Below are 25,512 nucleotides of genomic sequence, written 5' to 3' on the forward strand. Positions count from 1 at the left end.
AATGTGTCCTTTCACTTTTGTAAATTACAATCCATTACCCTTTAATTTGCTTTGTAAAGGGTCTTGAAACAATGTTTGCGATCTAGTGTTTTCGTATCAAAACAAACCACGCATGTGCCCGATCATTACTAATAAGAAAGTAAAGAAACTAACGAGTTTTTACTATTTAACTAATTCATCAATTTTATCTCTTATATCTGTAATTGATCAAAGAAGATGATAAATGCTACATCTATTATAATAGTTGTATATTATTATATAGGGATAAGTATCTTGTAATGTAACAAACTTTGAACGAATGTTTATAATAGGAAATAACTAAAGTTGTGTATATTGTATGTAAACAACTCGAAAATAATGTTTATTGTATGTAAGAAAATGTAGTCAACCAATTAAAATCAGACAAGTGGCACCTCTATATGGTTGCCACATATGTTTTCTTACATACAATAAACATTTTTTAAAGTTGTTTACATACAATACACAAAACTTTAGTTATTTCCTACTATAGACATTCGTCCAAAGTTCGTTATATTCTAGAATATTTATCCCTATTATATATCCATAAAAGATAATGATACTAATATCCGCTACTAATTGATTAAAAATTGGATATTGGGGTATTTAGTTACATACATGTTAAATTAAAACTTTTACTTAGATTGCAGATTTCTATATATATGTTATTTGGATTTCTAAGCTTTAGCTAGTGAGACAATAACAACAATTAGTGTTAATCTTAGTATGACTTCCACCACTTTTGCAATGTTATTTGTAGACTTCATAATAGATTCCTTCGTCCTAATTTACAATCCACTGCCCTTCGCTTTTGAAAAAGGTCTTAAATATACGTTTGAGATTCACAAAAGGTTGAACTTCAAGAGTACTAAACTTGCTAACCTTATATCGCACGAAACCTTAGGTATAGGCTAACGTTCTTTTATGACTACGACATTGATCATTAACTGATGTACAGTGGCGGCTTAAGGTTTTTGGAGGCCTCAAACGAGATCAATTTTGGGGGCCTAATTCATTACCATATAAACTAAAGTAAAAAAAAAATAGCTCGTCTTTTGTTATTGAACTACAAATAATAAAAAAATATGCAGATGTTGATGCAAAAATCAAAAAGGCGTTACTGCAATACAAATTATATAATGATACTTAATCCAAAATTCAAACACTATGTCTAATATACAAGATTCTAAGGCCTTAGAAATACAGGGGTCTAAAGCGATCGCTTAGTCCCATAGTACTGTTGAGCCACCTCTGCTGATGTATACAAATACTTACAATATGTTTATTGAAAGTGTGATAAGATAAATAAAAAGCCTAGCTATAAAAAGACATCCACATTTTTTCCAAGTTATATTTGTCCATATCATTAATTTTTCCTTTTCCCTTTCATATTATTATACTTATAATTTCTGTATGACTTTCTCCAATCCTAAAGTATAATAATTCATGTCACATGATATCACTTTTTTCTTTGGACTTTGGTTTGATCAAATGTTTAGAACATTATTTTTGCTATATACAAGAATTAAGTGCGCTTTTTTTTAATCAAAGATGATTATTTTTTGTTGATAATTCGATTAAAAAAAAATCAAATCTTTTTATACCCAGCCAAGTATCTGCAACTATATCACAAATTAATTTACTGAAAGCTTAAAATTGATAGCTTTGAATCATTGAATGTATCTAAAAGGCTTTTTTTTTTTAGTATTAAAAGAATAAAGAATTAAAAAGACAATAAATGAGAATACATCTATATTTTTTAACTTTTATTTATTTTTGGGCCAAGAGGAAAACGATATGCTTAACTACCTTACACACTTACAAGTTACTACCAGGCCAACAAAGGTATAAATTATAATGTTACTCGTCTACCTTGACAAGCTCATTATCAAAGCCCAGTACTTTGCATTGGCCATTGGGCCTCAATATGAATAAAGCAAATATATATTTGAAAAGATAAACTTAGCAAGCAAACAAAGAAAAAAAAAACTGGCCACCAAGTTAATTTGTGAATTTAATGATAAAGACTAGTGATGTTCAACCACATTTTGTCTTAATCCGTATGCTACTCCTTAATAATTTGTTAAGATTTGATGAAGATAATGATTATTCATAACCAAATAGTTCATAATGACTATATATTACGACAAAAATATTAGGTATGTTGCAAGTGATAGGTATATATATAGTCCTCGACAAACTAATAATTCCACAAATGTTGTCCATATAATCTTTTATAAAAAAAAATGTGAATCATATCTTCACCAAAGTTCTAATCAGACCACATGAAATGGTCGATCTTTTCAGACCATGGATAAGCAACGTATTGTGTTTTACAACAATATTTGTCATTTTGTGACAACACCTTGGATAATTTGGTATCAAACATCTTGTCAAAAGACATATCAAAGTAATTAAGTTAATTTTTTATTGTTTGTGAACCAAGCAAGCACCCAAACTGATTATTCTTAGTTGTTATTGTCATAAAACAACTATAGGACCGATAAGGAAAGTCGACGTTTGGGTAGCGAGTTTTGTAATTTTATGCGGACGAAAGTTGGAGCTGAGGTGATTAATTTTGGAGTCATGTATATATATTGGATGTGACAAAGAAAAGTTGGTGAATTAGGGTTTCAGATGTTGTGATAATGTGATTATTAATGCTACAGTAAAAAGGTAACTAAAAAGATCGATCATGAACCTTAGGCTGAGCGGAGTGGGTGCAACTCCCCCTGACTCTCGCCCCTTATCTCCAACCGTCGCCCCCCACACCACCCCCGGAGCCCGACTCGCCTCTCGCATGACCCCTCCTTTCGCCCTCCTCTCCATTGACTTACACATTGACCGAGGAATTTAATACCCCCCACCGGCTAGTTTGACTATAAAAAATTTCTCCTATTTTTACCTCTTTCTATTCCTTTTCCTTTTTACATTTCACATACAACATTTCTTCATCCATCCATCTTCTTCATTATTTTTTTTTTCTAAAATGTTTCCCAACAACAATTTCAACAACAATGCTTTTAACCCGAATAATCGTATTCAACGTCCAAACAACCCAAATCAACAACCCGATATGATGAACGACTTAAGTTTACTAAAAAATAATCATCTTTTTCAATTGATTCAACATTTGTCCACAAATCAACAAATGGGTATGGGTATGGGTTCGGGTACGGCTATGGGTCCGGGTATGGGTATGGGTTCGGGTATGGCTATGGGTCCGGATATGGGTATGGGTGGTTCGAGCCAACATGAAACTTTTGGTGGGTCCTCTAGCCAACAAAACACTCCTGGTTCATTTTTTGATCGTCAAAAACTAGTACTCCACCACCGATACAAGATTCTCAAAATGATGATATTGTTCAAGAGACACAACCACCACCTCAACCATCAAAACCAAGGCGCCATAGGAAAAGAGTGACCGGTGTCGACGAACCACGACCAAGAAGTGTCCAACAAACGTGGTTACCGGCGGAAGAAATGAATTTAGCTACGGCTTGGCTATCGGTGACCGAAGACCTGGAATGTGGTATTTTTCTTTTCATGCAGTCTAGTATATTTTTTTTTTTTAAAAAAAATCGGCTGTCCATATATTTTTTTTTTTTAAATCTGTTTTTTTTAAAACAGTTTTATTTATTTTTTAAAATCCGCTGTTTTTTTTTATTTTTAAATCTGTTTTATTTTTAAAAAAAATGTTTTTTTGTTGTAGGACATTATCAAAAAAGGGGGTCTATTGGTCACGAATAACGGAGGCTTTGGCGACATTAGAAGAAAAGCCGAAAGATTACCGTGACCCCGAAGTTGTGAATGCGAAATGGAGGAAGATACGTCCAATTATCCAAAACTTCAACCAAATCTATACTCGAATCGGTCATGCAAGTGGGGAAAATGATTTGGACCGTGTTAGTAGGGCCAACGCTGAGTATGAAGGAACTTATGGCAAGGCATTTCCATATAGTTCAATTTGGGGCAAAATTAGGTATGTTACTTTTTATTATGTTTAATTATGTTTAATAAAGTTATTTATGTTTAAAATATATATATATATATATATTACTTTTTATTATGTTTAATTATGTTAAAAATATATAAAATTAGGTATAGTTCGAAGTTTTATCTCGTGGACAAAAGCACTGTGAGGACCAATCTCGGTCAACCGACGACCAAAAGGTCGAAGACTTCATCATCCATCGATCCAGTGGCTAGTCAAGGGTCGGATGCTAGGGTCAAAATTGACCTTAACGAGTTTGAAGAGTTGGGTGATAATGATGAGCTGGTGTTTCAAGAACGGCCGATTGGTAGGGACGCATCAAAAAAAGCGTCGAGAGGGGAAGCCGGGTCGAGCTCGGGAGGCAAGGGGAAAGGAAAAGGTAAGTATATGGAGACGTTTGAAGGAATAGCGAAAAAGTTGGATAAGTTGTTTGATATGAGTTCGAAGAAAATTGAGTTGAAGGAAAAGAAAGTTAAAATTATAGAAGAAGAACACGATTGAAAAGTGTTGGCTACCGACTATTCCCACCTTGAAGAGCCCGAGAGAAGCATTGCCGAACGCAAAAAACAAGCGCTTCGTGAAAAATATTCGGCTTGATTTTAGTGTTTCATTTTATGTTTAATTAGTTTGTATTTTTAAGAACTTTGTTATTTTAAGAACTTTATTTTTATGTTTAATTAGTAGTATTTTTAATTATGTTTAATAAAATTAGTTATGTTTAAAATATATATATTAGTTTTTAATTATAACAAAGATAAAAAAAAATCAAAAATAAAATTAAATCAATCATTATCATTGCCACATGGCACAAGTCGCCCCCTACTTAAAAACTCACTCATTTCCACCTTTTTTGAGGGGCAACTCTTTTTACCCCACATGCCACATGGCACAAGTCGCCCCCTCTTCCCCTTCTTTCCACTCCTCTTAGTCTTATATAGCCAAATTTATATATCCTTTTTTTGAAATTTACTAACACGGTACCCGTGTAATGTGACAGTATTCGTGACGACGACTGTTGGTAATAGAGGCGACATCAAGTGGTGTAGGATAATTGATGTAGAAAGTTAATGGAAATATTTTATAAGATAAAAGACTCATAGTGTAATATAATTATTAAGGTTCTTTTAAACATTTTTCCCTATGTAACTTTTAATATGAGTGCTTTATTTTTTTATAAGACAATAAGTATAAATGACATCATATTATGGACTCATAATTACATGGCTTTCTTACCATTTTTTTTTAATCAAAAGCTAAAACCATTTGGGCAATACCCAGTCGGCCACTTAGTATCTTAAAAGTTGGGCCGACAGGTATAGATTGAAAGGTAATTTGAACAGTCTCAACGGGTCTCCTATTTATTTTATGGGTATCATGTGGAGGTATTTTACATGCATCATATCTTTGCAGGGTAGGAATGAGTACCAAATGCACATAAAATTAAGGTGATTTTGTCAATTTTTTCTTTTTTTTTTTTAAAGTGAAAAGCTAAACACCCACGATGCATATTGAAGGTATATCCGTCATGTTGGTTTTAGAGAGATCATTCGAAGTTCAATCCCCACAATAGTAAGAAATAAACCTGAATTCTTTGGTGGGGTGGATTAATTGGTTAAGACACCACCCGAGTTTAATTTACCTCTCAGGTGATAAAACATAAACAATAAAATCCACAAAACATCCATAGATTACACAAATGTCCATGAATCCTAATGTAATCCTCAAATCTTCACATTATAAAGTTTTTGGCGAAGACGACGACATTGTACGTATACATATAGATACCATATATACCATATATTAGGGATAAGTACGGCTCGGTTTAGGTCGGTTTTTGATTAAAACCGAAACCGAACCGTTATAATTTGGTTTTTAAAGACTAAAACCATTGGTTTTTGGTTTTTTCGGTTTGATTTTACTTCGGTTCGTTTTTTCGGTTTTAGTAGGTTTTTAACCACTTTTAGGTTTGGGTCAACTTGAGCTAGAAAAATTTATAAGTTAATACCTATGATTACACAACAAATCTTTCAAACAATATTAGTAATAAAAACACTACAACAATGAAAACAAATTCATCAAAATATGTTATACAAACTTTAAATACTTATTTCAAACAAACTTCATATAAATCTATTTATATCTTTAACACGTAGTTTCAATAAGCAATTAATAAACCAAATCAATTTTGTGGTTTATTTTCACCTAAAACATATAAATGATATTATTTTATACATGTATATACACAAATATATTAACATATTTACTGAAAATGAGTAATAAAATGATATCTATGTATATAAAATAAAGTAACAAATATATATTTTTTGGTTCAGTTCAGTTTTTCGTATGAAACTAAAACTGAACCATAACTTTCGATTTTCAGAAAATCAAAACCAAAAACTATTGGTTTTTTCGGTTTTTAGTTTTTCCAGTGTGATTTTTTCGATTTTCAAGGTTTTTTCGGTTTTCAGTTCGGTTATTGCTCACTTGGCCCTACCATATATAATAGACTACATTTTTCTTGTAGTGCTATAGATACCAGCACATAAGTATACATAGAAACCATAAGGGACCATTTCTCATTTATTTACCTCATTTAATTCAATCTTTAAGTAATTGTTGACGAAACAATCAGACACTGTGAACGAAAGTGAAATCTTGGACCTTTTCGAATGATTCATGTCATGCTATATAAACTTTGAGGCTTATAGGTACCCACGATTACTCATGTCAAATCTTTATAATTAGATTGAATTGTATAATTCGTCGATATATTTATGAACAATTTAAGATAAGAACATGTCAAATCTTCGAAATAAGATTCAATTGTTTAATTAATTCGTCAATATATTTATATGAACAAATTAAGATAAGAACAAATAACAAATAAAGAAGTGGTGGCATGTATAGTAAGTCACATTCACACCTCTCTTGGATCTACAAAAAGAGGTCTTGTTTGTGTGATTCTTGTGCTCAATTCATTAACATTTTCTCTGTCTTCACTTTTTAAAGCCTTTATGCACCACAAATCCTCTAGACATGAAAGCAACCTCCAATGTGGGATATGAGTTCTCACTTTCTCATGATAACTCCCAACCTCGGTCACCACCATCTTGCAATCCGCATCAACTCGAGCCATGTTGTGCACGTACTCGCAAAGGGCTCGCACCATTTTCCCTGACAATGGACCTTCTTGGTGCACTCCATACATGAAATAAAACCCGAATGGCTCAAAGAAATTGCACAATAATATTGGCATGTTAAAGCATGATGCAAAGGCTTTATCCATCACTTTTGACACCTCCGAGTACACCAAACATGATATTGGAGCTTTTCCTATTCGTAATTTGAATAAACCTCCACTATTCCAAACACTTAACATAGCCCAATTCTTTGGAAGATCACCATTTAGTAGTCCAAATCGATCGCGTTCGCCTTGATCACATGCCACCCATGTGCCTAAACTCCATTTGTTTCTAAGCACTTTTTCAATGTCACATGGGAAAAACTCGATCATGCCCATATATCTACGGTACAAATACTCTGCATTTTCTTCATTAATCTTAAAAACATCGATCTTTGATGACATTTTGAGGGGACGAGATTTCACAGGATGAACGAGGATCGCGGGTGTCCTAAATTTGACATATTGGAGCTTATTTGTAAAGAGATTAACGGATGCATCGTTATCTTTCTCTGTTGCCATGTATGCATAGTCCACTTGGTTGCTAACGAACCATTCTTCTAAATGTTGCACAAGACGCGAACCAATGCCTTTACGACGGTGAAGTGGTGAGACCCTTAGTCCTAAAATGTAGCCAACTTTAGCCAAGTCTTTTATTGTAACAACTTTTATTGAACCTTGTATGGCACCAATTAGTTCATGGTCCAATTCAGCAACCTACAAATAAGCATGCCACTTATATACAACTTTGAGATAATAATGAAATAAAATTTTAAGATATAAAAGATTGGATGTACAAGTTTTACCAGCATGATGTACATGGGACTATTGCGAATTCGTGAGATGGGGTCACCCATGGTATCAGTGAAAAGAAATAGATGTTGTGATGGTCCTACTTCACATCTTTTTTCAAGTAATTCAAGTCTTGCTCTATCAACACTTCCATCATAGGTTCTAACTTTAATCTCCTCAAGTACCATAGTTTTGCACTTTAACAACAAAAAACTCAATAAAATATTATGTACATATACATATACATATACACATATATATATATATAAATATAGATTGTATATATAAATATGAAAAAGGATTTTTCTATAAGATTAGATAAGGACAGCTAATAAGTAGACTAGGGTTTAAAAGAAGAAGATTTTGGAGGTTTTAGGGATTTTAGCACATATACATTTTAATTTTCAAGTGTCTTGAAATCAAATGGGGTAAAGGGGTTATTGATTTATAAGGTTCTGGGGGTATGCTTTCTTTAAACCATCGCCATCCAACCCAAACATAAGGGCTGTAATTTAACACTTTATCTAGTTTAATAATAATGGTGTCATTTTTAAATTTATATAGGTTGATAGAGTAGTATTTATGATAGCCAATGATGTCTAGCCTAGCTGGTTTGAGTCACTCTCGGTTTTATCCAAGGTCTTAAATTTGATCAATAGAGATGACAAGTCTTGGTGTTTTCCCCTCCGTATACTTGTAACGGGATAGTCAATATCTCGATGAGTCGATGTCTAGGTACGTGTAGGATTTCACCGTTATACGGTGACATTTTCCTGATATCGTACTGACTGAATGTTTGAAAAAATAAATATATATGATATTATTTTAGTTTGATATGTTTACATATCTATATCCCCTTATAATGCAAACTATGAGTTCTTAATTCAACAATTTTTTCTATCCAAAATACTCCTGTACACAAACAAAATCCTACACACTCTTCATTTTCTCCTTTCTTCTCCTCTGCCCACACTGAACACACACACAAACACACATATCTCACCATAACCACTCACCATCATCAATCACCATAGTCCATTACCACCGCAGCCATAAATCCCCAAACTATCACCATTTAACAGCCGCTACGTGCAAGTATTCATCTAGTACATTAATACATATAGATGTTCAACACTAAATTAAAATCAAACAAAATTTTAAGATTATTTTTAAATTTTTAATTTTAACTCAAGGGTTGAAATCTTTTCAATTTGACCTCTCAAATTTCAATTTCTATGAGATTTTTGATTACACAAGTTAATCTTTCCATTTATTCCATTATTAATTAATCAGATTTTTAACCATTTACCGTTGACCGTGCGTAGTTTACTTGTGACAATAGAATTATTGAATCAACTATATATAAGGTCTAAGTCACATCATCCTATATTTTTTATCTTCATATGAATCGTGAAAATGATAAGTACTACAAAATTTTGAAGAAAAAAATAATTAGAGTTAATGATATAAATCGTCCCTGTGGTTTACTTAATTAGTCACCTATTGTCCTTTAAAATCAAAAACCTCAAGAACAGTCCTTTATAGAAAGATAAGGTTCACGTTTGGGCCTTTGACAATTTGACCGTCAACTTCTCTCCCTTAAACCCCTCGCGTGCCTCCCACGTGAGGGGTATTTTAGTCATTTCCTCTCTAAAGGATGATACGTAACTATTTAGGTAAACAACAGGGACGATTTATGTCATTAACTCTTTACAAAAATCTGATATCTTTTCATCTTTTTGTTTCACTTACTTAAAGCCTAGATATCCTAAAATTAAATACATATAAACACATACATAAACACAATAATACATATATCTCTATCTGAAGATCAATCGATCCAATTTCATTCATCCATTCAAATGAAATGGTTGCCATTAATCAAAGGTAGAGAACATAAAAAAAAAAAAGAATGAATGAAGATGAGGATACTACCACTTTCATGCCAACCACAGTTGGGCTTTTTCATGCCATCAGACTATGGAATCTTTCAAGCCATTAGATCGGATTTATAGATATAGGTATAGATCTGGATATAAATATCGATCGGAGGTGGGGTGCGGTGGTCGGATTAGATATAAATGGATCCGAATATAAATGGTGACAACAGGTTTCGTAGATTTAGATACAGGTCGGCGGTGTGGTGCCCGACGGATATGCGAGCACAACAACATGTGGGTCTCCGTTTGCGGCTGCCAAATGTGGTGTGGAGGGTCGAGAGGGGTGGGGTGACGTTGGTGGTGGTGATGAATGGGTCTGACAGAGTTGGTGATGAGAAGGGCTGAAGGCGGCGGTGAAATGTGAGGTACCGACGGTTTTTGCTGGTGTGGTGATTAACGGTGGCGGTAGTGTTGGTCTTATATGGCAGGTGGTTTTCCAATAGGGTGATGGAGGTGTGGGGTAGGTATTGTTGATGTTCGGCGTGTGGTTTTTCGGTGAGGTAGTCGGAAACTCCAAAAACAGTTTCAGACGAAGGTACAAACATTAACTTAGAGAGAGAGAGAATGATAGAGACAGGGTAACAGAATGAGATATATGAAAAATTTAGAGATATATCTATAGATTTATACTTAGAAAGAGATAGATGTAGATGTATAGATATATTCATGTATATGTATAAGAAGATATGTTATAAAGGTTTAAAGGGATTCTGAAAAAGAAGAGAATGATTTTTTTTTTGTTATTAAAAGATTAATTACACCTTTTGGTTTTGTAAAGAGTTAATGACATAAATCATCCATGTGGTTTACCTAAATAGTCATGCATTGTCCTTTAGAATGGAAATGACTAGAATACCCCTCACGTGGGAGGCACGTGAGGGGTTTAACAGAGAGAAGTTGACGATTAAATAGTCAAAAGACCAAACGTGAATCTTATCCTCCTATAAAGGACTGTCCTTGAAGTTTTTGATTTTAAAAGACGAAAGGGGTGACTATCTAGGTAAACCTCAGGGACGATTTATGTCATTAACTCAAATATTATATTGTTCCCCTGAAATTTAGTAAATGTACATATTAAGTCCTCAGCATGTGAGAATAACAGTACCCAACATACGTACTAGTTGCAATACTTATGCTTTTCCCGCATGGATTATGATAATTTTTGTATTTATATATTATTACTGTATTAAAAAAAAGATATGATTTATATATACCTACTATGTTTATTAACATTCTATGTATATTATCTCTGGTTTTATGTAAAATAAAACAAGTATTAAGTAAAACAATAGGTTTTTCTTCACTATAAATCACCGTGCATCATGAAAATCATCGTGCATCAATTGGTTCAAGAATCTTCGTGTATCAATTTAATCATGATCTAAGGGTCAAGATCATGTCTTATTTGTTTTACTTTAATACTTGTTTTACAATACCCAATTCCATCTATCTCTACTGCTTAGAAGTCATTCACTCATTTGGGTTTAGTTATGAACTTAAAAATAAATTCATGATTATATCAATGCAAATCAAATTTATATTAGATTGATCGACAATCTTGATAACTTTATAGCTTTGATTATGTTCTATCACTAATCAACCACTACGAATGACAATGTGCGATCAACAAATGGCAATTGACGACATCGGAGTGCCGCAACCTCTAGTCGATGTTCTTTTTAATTTTCAAATTGGAAAAACAAACACTATCGCACCTTATGCATACACAATGATAATTAACCCGTGTTATATGAATTTCCATTTATATATGAAACTAGTTTTTGTTTCTGGGCGTTGCCTCGGGAGACATTACGTAATATCTATACATGTGGCAAAAGTTAAATAAAATGAAATGAAACTGACAAAAGCTAAAAATTGAAAAATTTTGTGGTAAAAAAATAAAGAAAATAAAACTTTGATAGCTGTAGTTAAAAAAGTTAAATTTATGTGGTAAAAAGTTATGAATATTAAACTCTGTTGATAAAAGGAAAAAAATCCAAAAGTTATGTGGTGAAAAGCAAGGAAAATAAAACTTTCATGACAAAAGTTACAAAATTGAAAGCTATGTAACAAAAAGTAAAATGTTAAAAGTTTTTGTGATAAAAAGTAAAGAGAATGAAAGTTTCGTGGCAAAAGTTAGAAAAACGAAAGTTTAAAAAGTAAATAAAACAAACGTTTCGTGTCAAAAGTAAAAGAAATTAAAGTTATGTGACAAAAAGTAAAATGTTAAAAGTTTTTGTGATAAAAAGTAAAGAAAATGAAACTTTCGCGGCATAAGTTAGAAAAACGAAAGTTTAAAAACTAAATAAAACAAAACTTTCGTGCCAAAAGTAAAATAAACTAAAGTTATGTGACAAAAAGTAAAAAGGTTACAGGTTTTTGTGATAAAAAGTAAGAATAATGAAACTTTCACCGCAAGTTTTAGAAAAACGAAAGTTTAAATACTAAATAAAACAAAACTTTCGTGCCAAAAATAAAAGAAGTTAAAGTTATGTGACAAAAAATAAATAGGTTAAAAGTATTATGGCAGAACTGTGAAACAATCCAAGTCTCTTGTAGCTAAGGAGACTTGGATTGTTATATGTATATACATTCAATTAACATAATAATTAAGCAAATGAAGTCAGCATGGTTGTGACACACACATATATATATATACTAGATGGTCGCGCGTTGCAGCGGTATCTCTAAAAAGCAGTGGTTAAGTTGGTGCTACCGTGTTGTTGAGTAAATGTATCTACAAATTCATGTGTTGTATATAGTATATTGCAACAAAAAGATTAACCCCCTAAAATTATCTATAATACCAAATCATACTCTCTCCGTTCCATTTTAGTTGTTATGTTGACTAAGTTTGACTGTAAATAACTTTGTTTGTACTATATAGTAGTTGATGAAACTTATATGAACGAAAAGTACATTAAAAACCCAATCCATTCATATATTTTATATCAAGTGTTACATGACACAAACAAAGTTATTTACGGTCAAAGTTAGTCAACATGACAACTAAAATGGGACGGAGGGAGTAACATAAAGATTCATCCATATAACAATGTTTCAACCTTTATTATAAATCGAATCTTCCTAAACTCCGAAAAGCATATGGGGATGGCAGTGGCTTTTCCGATCAAGGTTGTGGTGTGGTTTTAGAGGTGGTGGTGTCGAAGCGTATGTGGGCCAAGTATGCGACGGTGATGGTGATTTGTAGTGGTAGTGAAAAAGGAGCGTGGTGCCGGAGAAGGAGGATGGCAGTCGGTAGTGGCGAGAGAAAGGGTATGGTGGCTGCGGTGGAGTTTTTTGAGCGTGTGTAAAATGCATTGGTGGTTGGGGGTCTAAGACAAATCGGGCGGCGGTGGTTCAAGGTATGACACAGAGAGAAACTATAATTTGTGTGTTTTTGTTGGAGTATTATGTTTTTGTGTTCTGTGTGGGTTTTTTCTTTTTTTTAAGGTAATTTTGAATTTTTAGGGATAAGTTGTATGAAAGTAGTGTAAATATTGAGGGTAAATTAGGTCATTCAAAGGTTGATAGTTGAATGTGGGGGGGGATAGTTTGCTTTAATATATAGTATAAATATAGATATATATACTTAGAGCTTTGTTACGGGATGGATTCGATTATTTGGGGTGATATGAGTGTGAGGTTTCTCTCTTTGAAAATACTATGCAATAGCGTAGCTAGGCCTAATTAAAACAATATAATATATCCTAGGTAACACTCATCAATATCATTATATGATGTGTTTGAAACGCACTTTCTAAAGAAATTTAACTTAATTGAGGTGCATGGAGTAATTTTCTTCCTTTCATGATTTTATATAGAACTATTTTTTTAAAAATCAAACATGGCTAGAAAATAAGCCAAACTATGAATCAAAACTAGTATCATTAAAATATTAAACAAATTTAGTACCGATAAAAGGTGGTAGACAAAAGGTGAATAATAATGGTGCATGTTTGTTTGTCTTTAGTGCCGATATTCTACACTAATTTAAATAAAAATAAAGGTAGAGCTAGCCACCAATGTTAGCAAAACCCACTGTTCTAAAACTCACTGAATCGATCCAAGTATTCGCTACAAGGTAAGGTGTCGAGTTGAGCGAGTACTCTCCGAATTGGCTGCTTTGATCTCCCGAGTACTCACTGCATTGACCCGAGTACTCTCAACTCACTAATCGACCGATCTGAAAACGTCTAGCGACTTCCACAACCTTGGTAAAACCTCAGCCCCTTCGGCACGTCCATCATTTAAATCTTATGTTGCCGATATATTATGTATATGTATTTGCTCTATATATGTCAATAGGTAAGAAATCCTGAAAGAAGATGGTTTAAGCAGAGAAGACAGACAATGTTTATTTTAAAAAAAGTTTTGTTTTTATTTTTAACACCCATTCTAAAATAAAGTTAAAAGAAAAAAAATACATATCTATACATGTGTAGACATGTGTAAGGTATAAATATCTATACATGTGTAGAAAATTATTTTTTATTTTATTTGTTTTTTAAATGTTTTTGAAATGGGTTTTCAAAAGAAAATTTAAAAAATTTAAAAATAAAATAGTTAAAAATCAATTTTCTCTCTTTTCTTTCCTTAAGCAACATTTTTATTTGATATCTCTCCAATATCAATATTCATATTTATATTTATATATATTATTTCTATATCTATACTATATTATAAAGCAGATTTATTTTATATCTCTTTCATAGTAAAATTGTTAGAAATCTTCCATTAGTTATTCTTTATCATTATGGATGAAACCTAATATAAATTTTCTTTTTTGAAAAATAAATTTTATTGACACTCAGCTCGTCAAATAGACGATCGTAAACAATAGTACAAAACTTACATCTACTTAAAGTTGCACAAATCATTCCACTTAATATTACAATTAATTCTTTACCCTATTTATATACCAAAAGAAACTGAGGGCTCCAATCTCGTGTATGATAAATTCGATATTTACCCTTGCATTTGAGAACCTCTTTTCATTCGTTGTCTTCTAGATCACCCGACATGCAATAATAATAATAATACCTTTTAAAGCCTTCTTTTCTTTCCTGCTGCTACACGCACGAATGCTCATGGACTTCTAGCAGGTCTTTAATTAATTGTAAAGGCAAAATTTTAAGTGTGAATTTCATATTTCCTCTTATTAAACTCTACAAATATCAAATATACCCATCTCACTTTAAATATATCAATTTTATCCAATCTAATTACTAAAATATCAAATTTCTCCAAATCATAAATTTAATTACAACTAAAGCTAAAAAATCAATAATAATCATAAAGTTACTACAATACTCTCTCAAACAGAGTAATGGCATGAATCGATTTTTTTAACATTGAAAACATTAATCGATAACAATGAAATATATTTTTCTGATACTTAATTTGTCTTACAACATCAATGTGTTTTTGCATTAGGTACTTTTAGAACCGATGAGAACTTGTAATTTCATGTTAACAAGTCTTCTTATCCTGAGATCGAACCAAATGCACTGATGAAGTAGCACCAAGCTTCTTATGGTTTGATATTTTTTTATGTTCAATAACTTATTCTTGTCATGACTCTGCTTCTTTAAATGGTACTTGTTATTTATGCGTATCATAACATTCACAATTGTATATGTATATAGATAAAACAGAGTTATATAACGCAGGCAATGTGTTTGATTAAATGTCTAAATTAAAAAAAAATAGCACCAGAGATGAAAATTGCAGAACAACAAACCACAACGATTATTTTGACGAAGTGGTAAAGAAACAGAATGAAATGACAAAAATGCCTCTCATGTAACTTGCACGTAGGGTACTTAACGGAAGTATGGACGAAGTGCAAACTACATTGATGCTTTTGACCAAAAGTTAACGACATAGATGAAAACTACAAACCACAAAGAAAATATTTGCGCTTTACCTGAAAAAGAACAAGTAGATGATTAGCGATTGTTGATTATTTATATTTGAATAAAATACATCTTAGACAAATGATAGATAAGTTGTTGTTAATCAAAGCTAAACATGAAAAAATCATAACGAGACGCGAATTAACTTTCTATGTTATTATATATACTATCATTACAGTGGTATAGAAAATCTTGTACTATCTTAATTTTTCCCATTTTAAACGTCATTTTGACTTTTAAAGTTTTCTTTTTAAGACTTTGACCGTAAATTTTTTTTTGTTGTATTATATATTACTTGATGCAAATTATATTAATCAAAAGTATATATACACTCAATCAATTCATATATTTCATATAATAGCCTAGTAACATCTTGGTGGTAGGATAAGGCCTAGAGATTATAAAGTCACGGATTCGAATCTCACATAAGGGTTTTCTCGTATTTAATGAGTTTCCTTCTGAATTTGTGTAATGACATTATTGCCTGGTGTTGATATGATCGGGTGGTACCTGATGACACGATGATACTCTAGTAGTCCGTCAGTGATCCAAATTTGCTGTTCAAAAAAAAATGTTTACAATCAAAGTTTAAAAAAATTAAACTCAATAAATCAAATTAAGATACTTCAAATAAAATGGATAAAACACTACTAGACATATGTCTGCGCGATGCAGCGGTGATAGTAGTATCGACGAAGGTGTGACGACGACGGCAGTGGTGGCAGTGATGTGCGGCGGTGACGGTGGTGGTGGCATGGTGAATGTAAGTTAATTGATGTAAGATGAGTTAATATAGTTCTTTAAGGGTTAGAGGATCTATGTTGTAATTTATTTCATTAAGATATTATAGGTAAATAGATAAAGATGTTTAAATTAGTGAATAAAGAATGGGATAATATGGTCATTTCGAAATCTTAATTACTTAAAGGGAAGAGAGTGGTTTGCTTTATAAAGTAGTATATATATATATATATATATATATATATATAGATAGATAGATAGATATGATTGTACTTTGGATACGTAGACCCGACATTTAGAATTGGAAAGCCAAACAAGTGAGACAAAACTACGACAATATCTATCCAAAGCCAAATTCGAAAGTTGCCGACTCTTGTTAGGTTATGATTTGAAAATACTCCATCTAGTCGTATGATATATAATAATTGTCGACTGGAGTTATGTATCGTTCCAAGATTTTACATGCTTCATATATATTTTTTTTATATTACAGGAATTTTAGGTTTGGTTATTTGTGGATTGCGATCTTTCATGACTCAGTTATATGTAGTCTAATCGTAGCATTTCATTGATTGTTTTCAACCATTTAATTTGAGATGTTTACTTAAAAGTTTTGAATAGAACTGGGTCGACACAAACTGAGCCCGTACTTATATGTAGGGCTCAAGTTTGGCTCAATAATAAAAGTTAAAATCCAATGTTATAAACTCTGAACAATATCATTTCAAATTTCTAACATTTACATTTATAAACTCAATTCTAAGTTCTAACATTAACATAAATCATAAGATGTAAAGTAGTAGACATTAATAACTAAAATTCAAATATATAAAAAACTTCATCAAAATACTTTTTACTATACATAATGAGATTCAAAACCTAAAAAAACATGATAATATATCTAAGTTTAAAAAACTCTATATGTCCTCAAAAGGAGGCATAGAAGCTAGAACTTGACTTATTAATTATTTTGAGCTTGAATATATAGGTGTCGATCTTGAGCTCGATAATAACTCAACTCGATCGAGTCGAGCTTGAGCTTATTTTCAGGTTTGATTTTAACTAAATTGATTTGTTCATTTGGTTTATAATTTAATTTATGAATGGTAGACTTTAAACCCAAAAAACTGAGAAATAAAATTTAGTTTTATGTATAAATAGCTTGTAATATTAAATAGATGATTACATTTATGATACATTGCATTGTCAAAATTAAAGATCCATACATAATGGAGTGACGAATTTTGGATCTTTCTAACATCCTCTAAAAAAGATATCGTTAATAATATCACCGGCACATAAACTATTGCACGAACATCCAATAGTTTATTAGGAGTACCATTCAAGTAATATTTCTAAAAAAGATGCAAACAGATCTGTCGATTCACTAATCATTGATGGTCCTAGAACCGCTAAGACTATGTTACGTGCACTAGTAACACTGTTAATTAGTTGCTAAAATGTCGAAAGGAATATTGCCAATAAAAATTTAACAGTTTAACTGAAAATACTTTGGTATAGTTAAATCAAATGCGAATCGAAATCAAATTATCGTATTTGATTTTATTTTGTTGTAGATTAATCTGATTTGATTTTCAAATTGAGTTTTAAGAATCATCAAATCAAATTGAAGAAATAAAAGAAAAAAGAAAAAACTAAACCGAATCGTTGATCACTTTGTAAACAACACTAACATATGAAACTCATTGGAGGGATATTTGGTGGACGATTTCTTCGGCTAATCATTGATTCATTGGCAATAAAAGAAAACTACTATTCTTAAATGGTCCTTGGGTTTTAACTACTGATTATACTATGGACCACTATGATCATATCTAAAGTACAATAACATAAACAAACCATTTAGCCAAAAGAGTAGACCAAGTGCTCCATCTAAGCACCATGCACACTCCAATACTCCATTCAAGGTCCCACCTAAGGCTGGCATAACAGGTCACACGAAACTTGTTAAGACACGAACCTGTTAAGGTCAAACACGAACATGACCTGTTAACTAATCGTGTCATTTTTTTCAAACACGAACACGACACAAAAATTAACAGGTGCACCTGTTAAGGAACCTGTTAATATGTATATTATAGAAGTCTTGACTAATATTGAAAAAAAAAACCTTAAGGATACACAAACTCTTACAAATCTCAACTATTATATAACGACAATAATCTTTACATTACAAAAGTTCATAAACATCTTACCTTATAAAACTCATATATCAAATCATAATATCAATTCTTGGTATTTTATATATATGTATAATCTTAACATGTCTTAACAGGTTCTAACAGGTCCGGATCTGTTAAGATACGAACCTTAACAGGTCTTAACAGGTCGGACCTGTTAAGACACGAAACTTGTTAAGGTCAAACATGAAACCTATTAAGAACATGTCGTATTGTGTCGTGATAACATGTTCCGTGTCAAAATTGCCGTCCCACCCACCCACCCACCCACCTACACCACTACCATTACCATGGCCATGGATTTTGCAACTTTTAATCATTCCAATAAATGGAAACCCCTCAATATCTTTGTGTAAATGTTTTGTTCTCTGCCTTCATCATTTGGTAGCTTCTTGTTTGTTTTCTTTTCTTATAATTTTAAATTTTTCTCTCATTATGCTAAGCATTTTTCTGCATAATATTCATGTTCAATATATAAGACAATTACAGTTTCATTTATCATATATTTTCTTTATACGCTCAAAAGAATTACTTAAATACTTTTATGTTTTTACATTGGTTTTCTGACTTTGTCACATAAATGTCTAGATTATAAAAAACTTTGATTCCTAAAACATTATCCAAACAAATTGTATGAAGCCTTTATCTTGGTTTGCAAATGAATGTTTTTTGTATATGTATTTGTGTCTTTACGTAGACGCATATGTTCAAATATGGTTACGTTATAAATAAACTAGCATGTTGTTCGCTCAATGCAAAGGGAGTAATGTAGTGGTGACAGAATATTTTAGGTATTTTAATGGTAATAATTAAATTAGTGAATGAAACAGAAGGTAATTTAGAAGGAAAAAAAAGGTATATCTTTAATATGGTATGGTTTAACATTCTAACATTTCTAATAATAAATACATGCATACGTGGATATGCATTTGATTATAATAAAAACATTATGCATTTATACTCCTCTAGCTTGTTCATTCCAGATAAATTACGCTATCCCACTATTTAAAAAATTTGAGAAATTATTTTGAAGAACAAATGCTTGGGTAGGTGATCGATTGATTTTTAATCTGAAGCTGATGCTAAGAGCATTAATTTAAAAGGGCAATTGAACATAACCAAATTAAAGTGTACGTCTAACAATCTCTAGAAAAATAAAAAAATAAAAAATATAATAATAAGAGTGTTGAACAATGGACACGTGTAATTTTGATGGTAGAATCCAACAAGAATGGTGGCAAAAGCAATTATGTGAACTTCATGATTCGGTTACTTTGGGCCTTAACTTAATTATAGTCATTATCATATCGTATAGTATTAAGCTGTCTAAAAGAACTTAAATAAGCTTTTCTTTAATAGCTTATTAAGTTCTATTGGATCGGCTAAAAAGTTAGAAAAATATGTTTTTTAATTAAACTTTAAGACAAGTAATCAGCATGTTTTTGTTTTTTTGGGGGGTCTTTGTTATACACTTTTTACAAAATTTGTTTTGGGTGTGTGTTAAAAGTACTAGTAAAGTTAATCATATTTGATTTCAAAACAAATAATGTAAAATTGAAAAGCAGAATTGTTATAGGTTGTAGAAATAGAAAAGCGCCAATAGATTTAAGATCAAGGAAGTAGAATATGATAATTGGTTTTATAGTTTTAACTTCTTTTTTTCCTTTTTTTTTCTTGAACTTCTATGGTCTCATTCCTATGATGTTTTGAGAATAAATTGAAAATAATTTACGTAGTAAGTGGCATATTAAATTTAGAATCATGTAAATTTGTAGATAAATGTATTTGTTCAAAATAGAGGGGTCCAAAAAAAACCCATTTTTTGAAACACAGTTGCAAAAACTCAATAACCGGTTTGAAATCGGTTTTGGTGTTGGCTATTAGGATCAGATAAGGTTCGTTTTTTTGGCAAAATATCGAAAACAAACTTGGGAAAAAATTGGTCCACCTTTAACAGGCCCGCGTTTGGTCAAACCAAGTTTTTAATACCGTTGATCAAAACCGATTCAGGTCGGGTTAGGTTTTGTTTTTTGGCGGGGCTAGTTCAAAATAAAAACCAATGATTGGATCATATGGTGTGGAGAAACTAAGAATTGAAGTGGGCAACTATAAACGATATGATTTCCTAGAAAGGAATTGTATGTATTTGTAGCCCACTTCATTCTATCCAATCATTAATGCTTCCATGATCCAGAAGTCCAAATCACCTTTCCTCTCAAGTATCATTTTAGCACTTTATTATTACATTCTTTACTTGCATAAACGACAGGTGGAGTGGATTTGTATTCTTTTTTTATAAAAAAAATTGATATAATTAACTAAAGTATTATAACATTTTAATTTGTATAATAACAAATTTATGCTGACAAAATCTGCTCTTTTTGAACAACATAAAAATATCTGTGACCTATTTCAGTCTATTAACATTATTTCTATTAGCAATAATTGGATTCTAATTATGTCATTTCATTTTTAAATTTTCATATATTTTTATTTTAGTTTGTTTCACATATAATATCTAGTTTTAAAAAATGATATTAAGGTTGAATATCATATTTACTTTTTGATCTACTTTGGATGCGATTGATCTACTTTTTGATCTAGTAGCCTTCCCTTCAACTTTATCTTAGTACTTCAAACAGAATTATAATTACAAAAATAAAAGTATTATTATATAGATAAATAAGGATAGAGGACCCTTATTTTGAGAACCCATTTTTTTTTAAAAACCGTGAGAACTCCTAAATTTCGTATTGAAAAACATGTTTTTTTTTGTCATTCACATGTGAAATGTTGTAAAAACATATGCTGTAGAAAATTTTTTTTCGAAACCTTATAAATAGCCGTTTGTCACATGTGAACAAATTCATTCACAAGTTCATAAAAGCCTAAATTAAAGGTTTTTTGAAAAAGTTTCTTCTATAACATATATTTTAATATCATTTTACATGTGAATGAAAAAAAAAACACGTGAACAATCATGATTCTCAAAATAAGTAAACTCAATAAATAAGGATAAAACTATCATTTTGTCAGAGATAGCTTGTAATTATCACTATTTCCTACCTAGGTTTTTAACTAATTTCTACATTTATTTTATGTAGACATTTTTAACACCTAAAAATTCCACCGAACAAATAACAAACATAAGCTATATACTCACGTGCTAGATAGATATAAACATCCATGTATAGATATGTATAGATAGAAACACATTCCGTTGCATTCTCGTCAGTCCTGGTTATTCCAGATTGATTTGTTTGCAGAGTTGTACTAAAGCGAACTAAAGATTTAAACCAAAGATATCAAGCAATGCCGTACGAATGTAAAACTGCTTTATACTCTGCTTGACTATAGTACCAAAATACTGGAAACCACTGGATGACTAACGATAATTTGTTCCATATGGAGAAAGATCGATATCATAAACACTTCAAAGAGTTCAGCAAGTATTCCTTCACTGACCCTTTAATGCTGCCACTGAGAATGAAGATCACCTGCAACTCCAGAGGTTGCATTTGTTTAAGAGTTGTGTTGTTTATACTTACTGTATTAGAATATAATAGGACAAGTTGCGAGTATGATACCGGTTCTGAGCTGCAGCAGCAGTACTACTTCTTGTTGCTTTAACCCGCGCCTTCCTTCCCTGCAACAAGTGAAAACAATACCAAAACTTGGATTATAACATACTTATTTTATGGATCCTCTTTATGATGCCAAAAGAAGCAAGCATATGAATTGTGGAGACTCCATACACTAGATATGAGAAAAAATCACATACAGAATCCCCTAAGACATAAAAAAGGAAAGGTGGGGTGGAAAATGGAATTTCAAGCTTTTGATCGTACACAAAGAACTAAAGCGGAACAAAAAGAAAGACCCATATCAAGCATACACCTTGTTTATTATCAGAGTTCTTAACGCATCAATGCACAATAAGTAGGAATGAAATAAAAATTTGTGATTAACACTCGCATACAGAAAATAACAATTTGAGTTGTAACTTATCCGCAACCGGTTAAACAGATAATATTTCAACACTTGGCTAATATAGAAACATGAAAATGGGTCGACTGAAGCGAAAGTAACTTAGCATGTTTGCATTATAATAAACTTGGAGTTGGTCCAGTTGAAGTCATAACATTGAGCTATTTAATACATCAAACATTTTCCTTTATAGAAATTGAAAAAATGTGGATGAGGAATGTATTGATGGAGTCCAACCAGAACCGGTTGGACCAATACCATTATACCAAAATGGACCTATTCACCATATCCCATATCGAGACATTAACCAACCTGCCCACATCTTGTAAATTAATAGAATAGTTTTTATCTTAACAAACTTGGAATGAGTACAACGGTTTACAGATTAATAATACTTCATATCCAACCACAAAAAGAGATATAATCAAATTATCAAATAAAAAGAACGAAGTTAGAATTCAAGATAGATGAGAAAAACTGAAGTATTACCTTCCCCATGCATTTCTCCAAATGAGGAGCAAATCTTCCAGCAACAATTGCCCGGCCACAATTCATGCAATCAAAGACTTCAGCGGCTACAGAAGGATGTGTTTGACCAAAAATATCAACCACGTATTTGCTATTTGCTTCACTATTGCTTGGATCTGCTACCCTGGCCCGGGCTTGTGCCGACAGCCTCAATTCTTCCTCTTCATCATCTAAATTACGGTCGAGTCCCAATCTTGCAATTCGGTGACACTCAGATGCCACATCCATCATTACAGAGTCTAGAAGTTCACCAAAGACATGTGATGCAAGCTGTAAAAACAAAATCCCAGAAATAAAAAGCAGACTTACGACACAACAAAACTAGACTCTAGAGGTGGCAAAGGGGTGAATAGAGTGGTTTGGGTCACATGTCCCAAAGGGCTATTGTTAGTACAGGTTCAAAAGGGCTGGGTCGGGTTGATATACAAATATACATTTGTCCATTTCTTTGAAAGAAACTCCAATTAATAATTGATAACTTACTTATAGCTACATAATACAAAATTAGTGCAATAATAATCTAGGTATTGTAATAAAGAACTTAGCAGGTGGTATGGCTTACAACGGACCACTGTTCGACCTATTCGACCCATTCTTCTTCCAAAAAGTTTCTATCCGTTTACCCTGTTTGACATAATCCACAACCCAAATCCGTCCATTAATAAGCAAAATGGGTTGAAATTGCCACCTCTAATCATAACAACCCCTCTCAATGGACCACTGTTCAACCCATTTGACCCATTCCTCTTTCATAAGAGTTTTATTAATTTGACCCATTTGTAACTAAACACAACCCAAATCGTCCATTAATAAGCAAACGCGTTGAAATGGTCGCCTCTAACTAAAAACATATCTAATATCCCATATCACTTATAAAAACATTAATTTCATCTCATAGCCAAGTAACTCATAACCAGGCCTAAAATTACTATCTACATCATTTTCTTTCTAACGGCAAAAAGCTAAGCTTATAATACGATCAAAACTAGTTGTGTCAACATTATCCATGAGATTCACACACACAGTCAGCAACCTCAAGCAGCCCACGCCAAACCATCCAGGCGCATTAAATGACATGTAAATCAAGCTCACCAAACAGTAGCCCACTAAGCCATAATTCAACCTCACCAACATAAATAAATAGTGGTAATGTTTCCATGAGCTAAAGTTCAATTTAGTAAATCGTAATTTCCATATATAACATCATAAATAGCCAATGGCGTCGGTGGCTCATTGGTAAGGTCTTTGACTTGGGAAGATCCACCTGGGTTCGAATCCCAGTGTCCCACTTCGCACATTTGTGTTGGTGGATTAATAGGGAATTTTCGAGTTTCATCTCAGTCATGTGTAATTTAGGAGTAGATGTAAATTAGAATGCCGTTAATAAAAAAACATCATAAATAAAAAAACAGTAAACAAATGGGGTTTTCTCTATTCAGGTTTAATTTCTATAACATTAAAAAATAACATATATAAATAAAATAATTATTACATACTAAATATTAGAAAAGAGAAAGAAAAAAAAAAAAACCTGAGTATGATTAGACTTATTATCTTCATCAGGTCCAGACATACTTGTACCTACACTCACATAAATAATGTAAAAAAAAAAAAGTTAATTGTTAATATTATATTTAAAAAGAAACTCATACTAAAAAAATAATAAGCATATATATGTATAGAGATAGATAGATAGATTGATTGATTGACAGTTATCATGCCTGTATCTATATCTATATGTAGGTGTGGGGATTTGGCCGGAAAATGAAATAATTTCTGGGGATGAATTCGCGGGTTAATGGGCCAATAAAAAGATCCGATTCAAAAAGATAATTGTTTATAGAGCAAAAAAGAAAAAGGGTGATGACAGTTGTGGGATTCGAACCCACGCCCTTATGGAACAGATCCTAAATCTGACGCCTTGGACCACTCGGCCAAACTGTCTTATTTTGTCGTTATTTTAAAAACTATTGTATATATTTCGAAACTTCTTTTTTTAAATAATTTCTTTTTTATTCATTTATAAGTGTCTTGCAATCTTGCATATGTGAGGGTGAAATAACTAGTGTTGTAAACGCTTCAGTTCAGTTCGATTAGTTAGAAATTTCAAACCATTTTTCGAATTTCAGTTTGGTTTGGTTAGTTAGAATTTTGAACCGTTAATTTCGGTTACCCAGAAAAGTCGGTTAATTTCGATTTTATTTTCGGT

General features: G+C 32.0%; 2 protein-coding genes and 1 non-coding gene across 3 annotated transcripts; all 3 read right to left on the reverse strand.

The window, feature by feature from the left end:
• Positions 1-6,782: 6,782 nt before the first annotated feature.
• Positions 6,783-8,206, reverse strand: LOC122582929 (probable N-acetyltransferase HLS1-like). Its single transcript, XM_043755359.1, has 2 exons — positions 8,003-8,206; positions 6,783-7,913 (listed from the first exon to the last, which is right to left on the reverse strand). The coding sequence occupies exons 1-2, from the start codon at positions 8,174-8,176 to the stop codon at positions 6,933-6,935; spliced, it is 1,155 nt and encodes a 384-aa protein (XP_043611294.1). The 5' UTR covers positions 8,177-8,206; the 3' UTR covers positions 6,783-6,932.
• Positions 8,207-21,926: 13,720 nt separating this feature from the next.
• Positions 21,927-25,138, reverse strand: LOC122582121 (SAGA-associated factor 11). Its single transcript, XM_043754481.1, has 5 exons — positions 25,025-25,138; positions 24,835-24,884; positions 23,265-23,573; positions 22,376-22,434; positions 21,927-22,285 (listed from the first exon to the last, which is right to left on the reverse strand). Exons 2-5 carry the CDS (start codon positions 24,874-24,876, stop codon positions 22,282-22,284), a joined length of 414 nt encoding a protein of 137 aa, XP_043610416.1. The 5' UTR covers positions 24,877-24,884; positions 25,025-25,138; the 3' UTR covers positions 21,927-22,281.
• Positions 25,139-25,167: 29 nt separating this feature from the next.
• TRNAL-UAG lies at positions 25,168-25,247 on the reverse strand. The gene has a single exon. It is a non-coding gene; the product is annotated as a tRNA-Leu (tRNA).
• Between the last annotated feature and the right edge of the window lie 265 nt (positions 25,248-25,512).

The sequence above is a fragment of the Erigeron canadensis genome, chromosome 9 (genome assembly GCF_010389155.1).
Source record: "Erigeron canadensis isolate Cc75 chromosome 9, C_canadensis_v1, whole genome shotgun sequence".
Taxonomy (NCBI): domain Eukaryota; kingdom Viridiplantae; phylum Streptophyta; class Magnoliopsida; order Asterales; family Asteraceae; genus Erigeron; species Erigeron canadensis.

Excerpts from the sequence above, each read along its gene's own strand:
- LOC122582929 (XM_043755359.1), bottom strand. The coding sequence starts at position 8,176 with ATGGTACTTGAGGAGATTAAAGTTAGAACCTATGATGGAAGTGTTGAT. Across the intron at positions 7,914-8,002 it reads GTCCCATGTACATCATGCTG|GTTGCTGAATTGGACCATGA; the intron begins GTAAAACTTGTA and ends GCTTATTTGTAG.
- LOC122582121 (XM_043754481.1), bottom strand. The coding sequence starts at position 24,876 with ATGTCTGGACCTGATGAAGATAATAAGTCTAATCATACTCAG. Across the intron at positions 23,574-24,834 it reads ATAAGTCTAATCATACTCAG|CTTGCATCACATGTCTTTGG; the intron begins GTTTTTTTTTTT and ends TTGTTTTTACAG. Across the intron at positions 22,435-23,264 it reads TGGAGAAATGCATGGGGAAG|GGAAGGAAGGCGCGGGTTAA; the intron begins GTAATACTTCAG and ends CACTTGTTGCAG.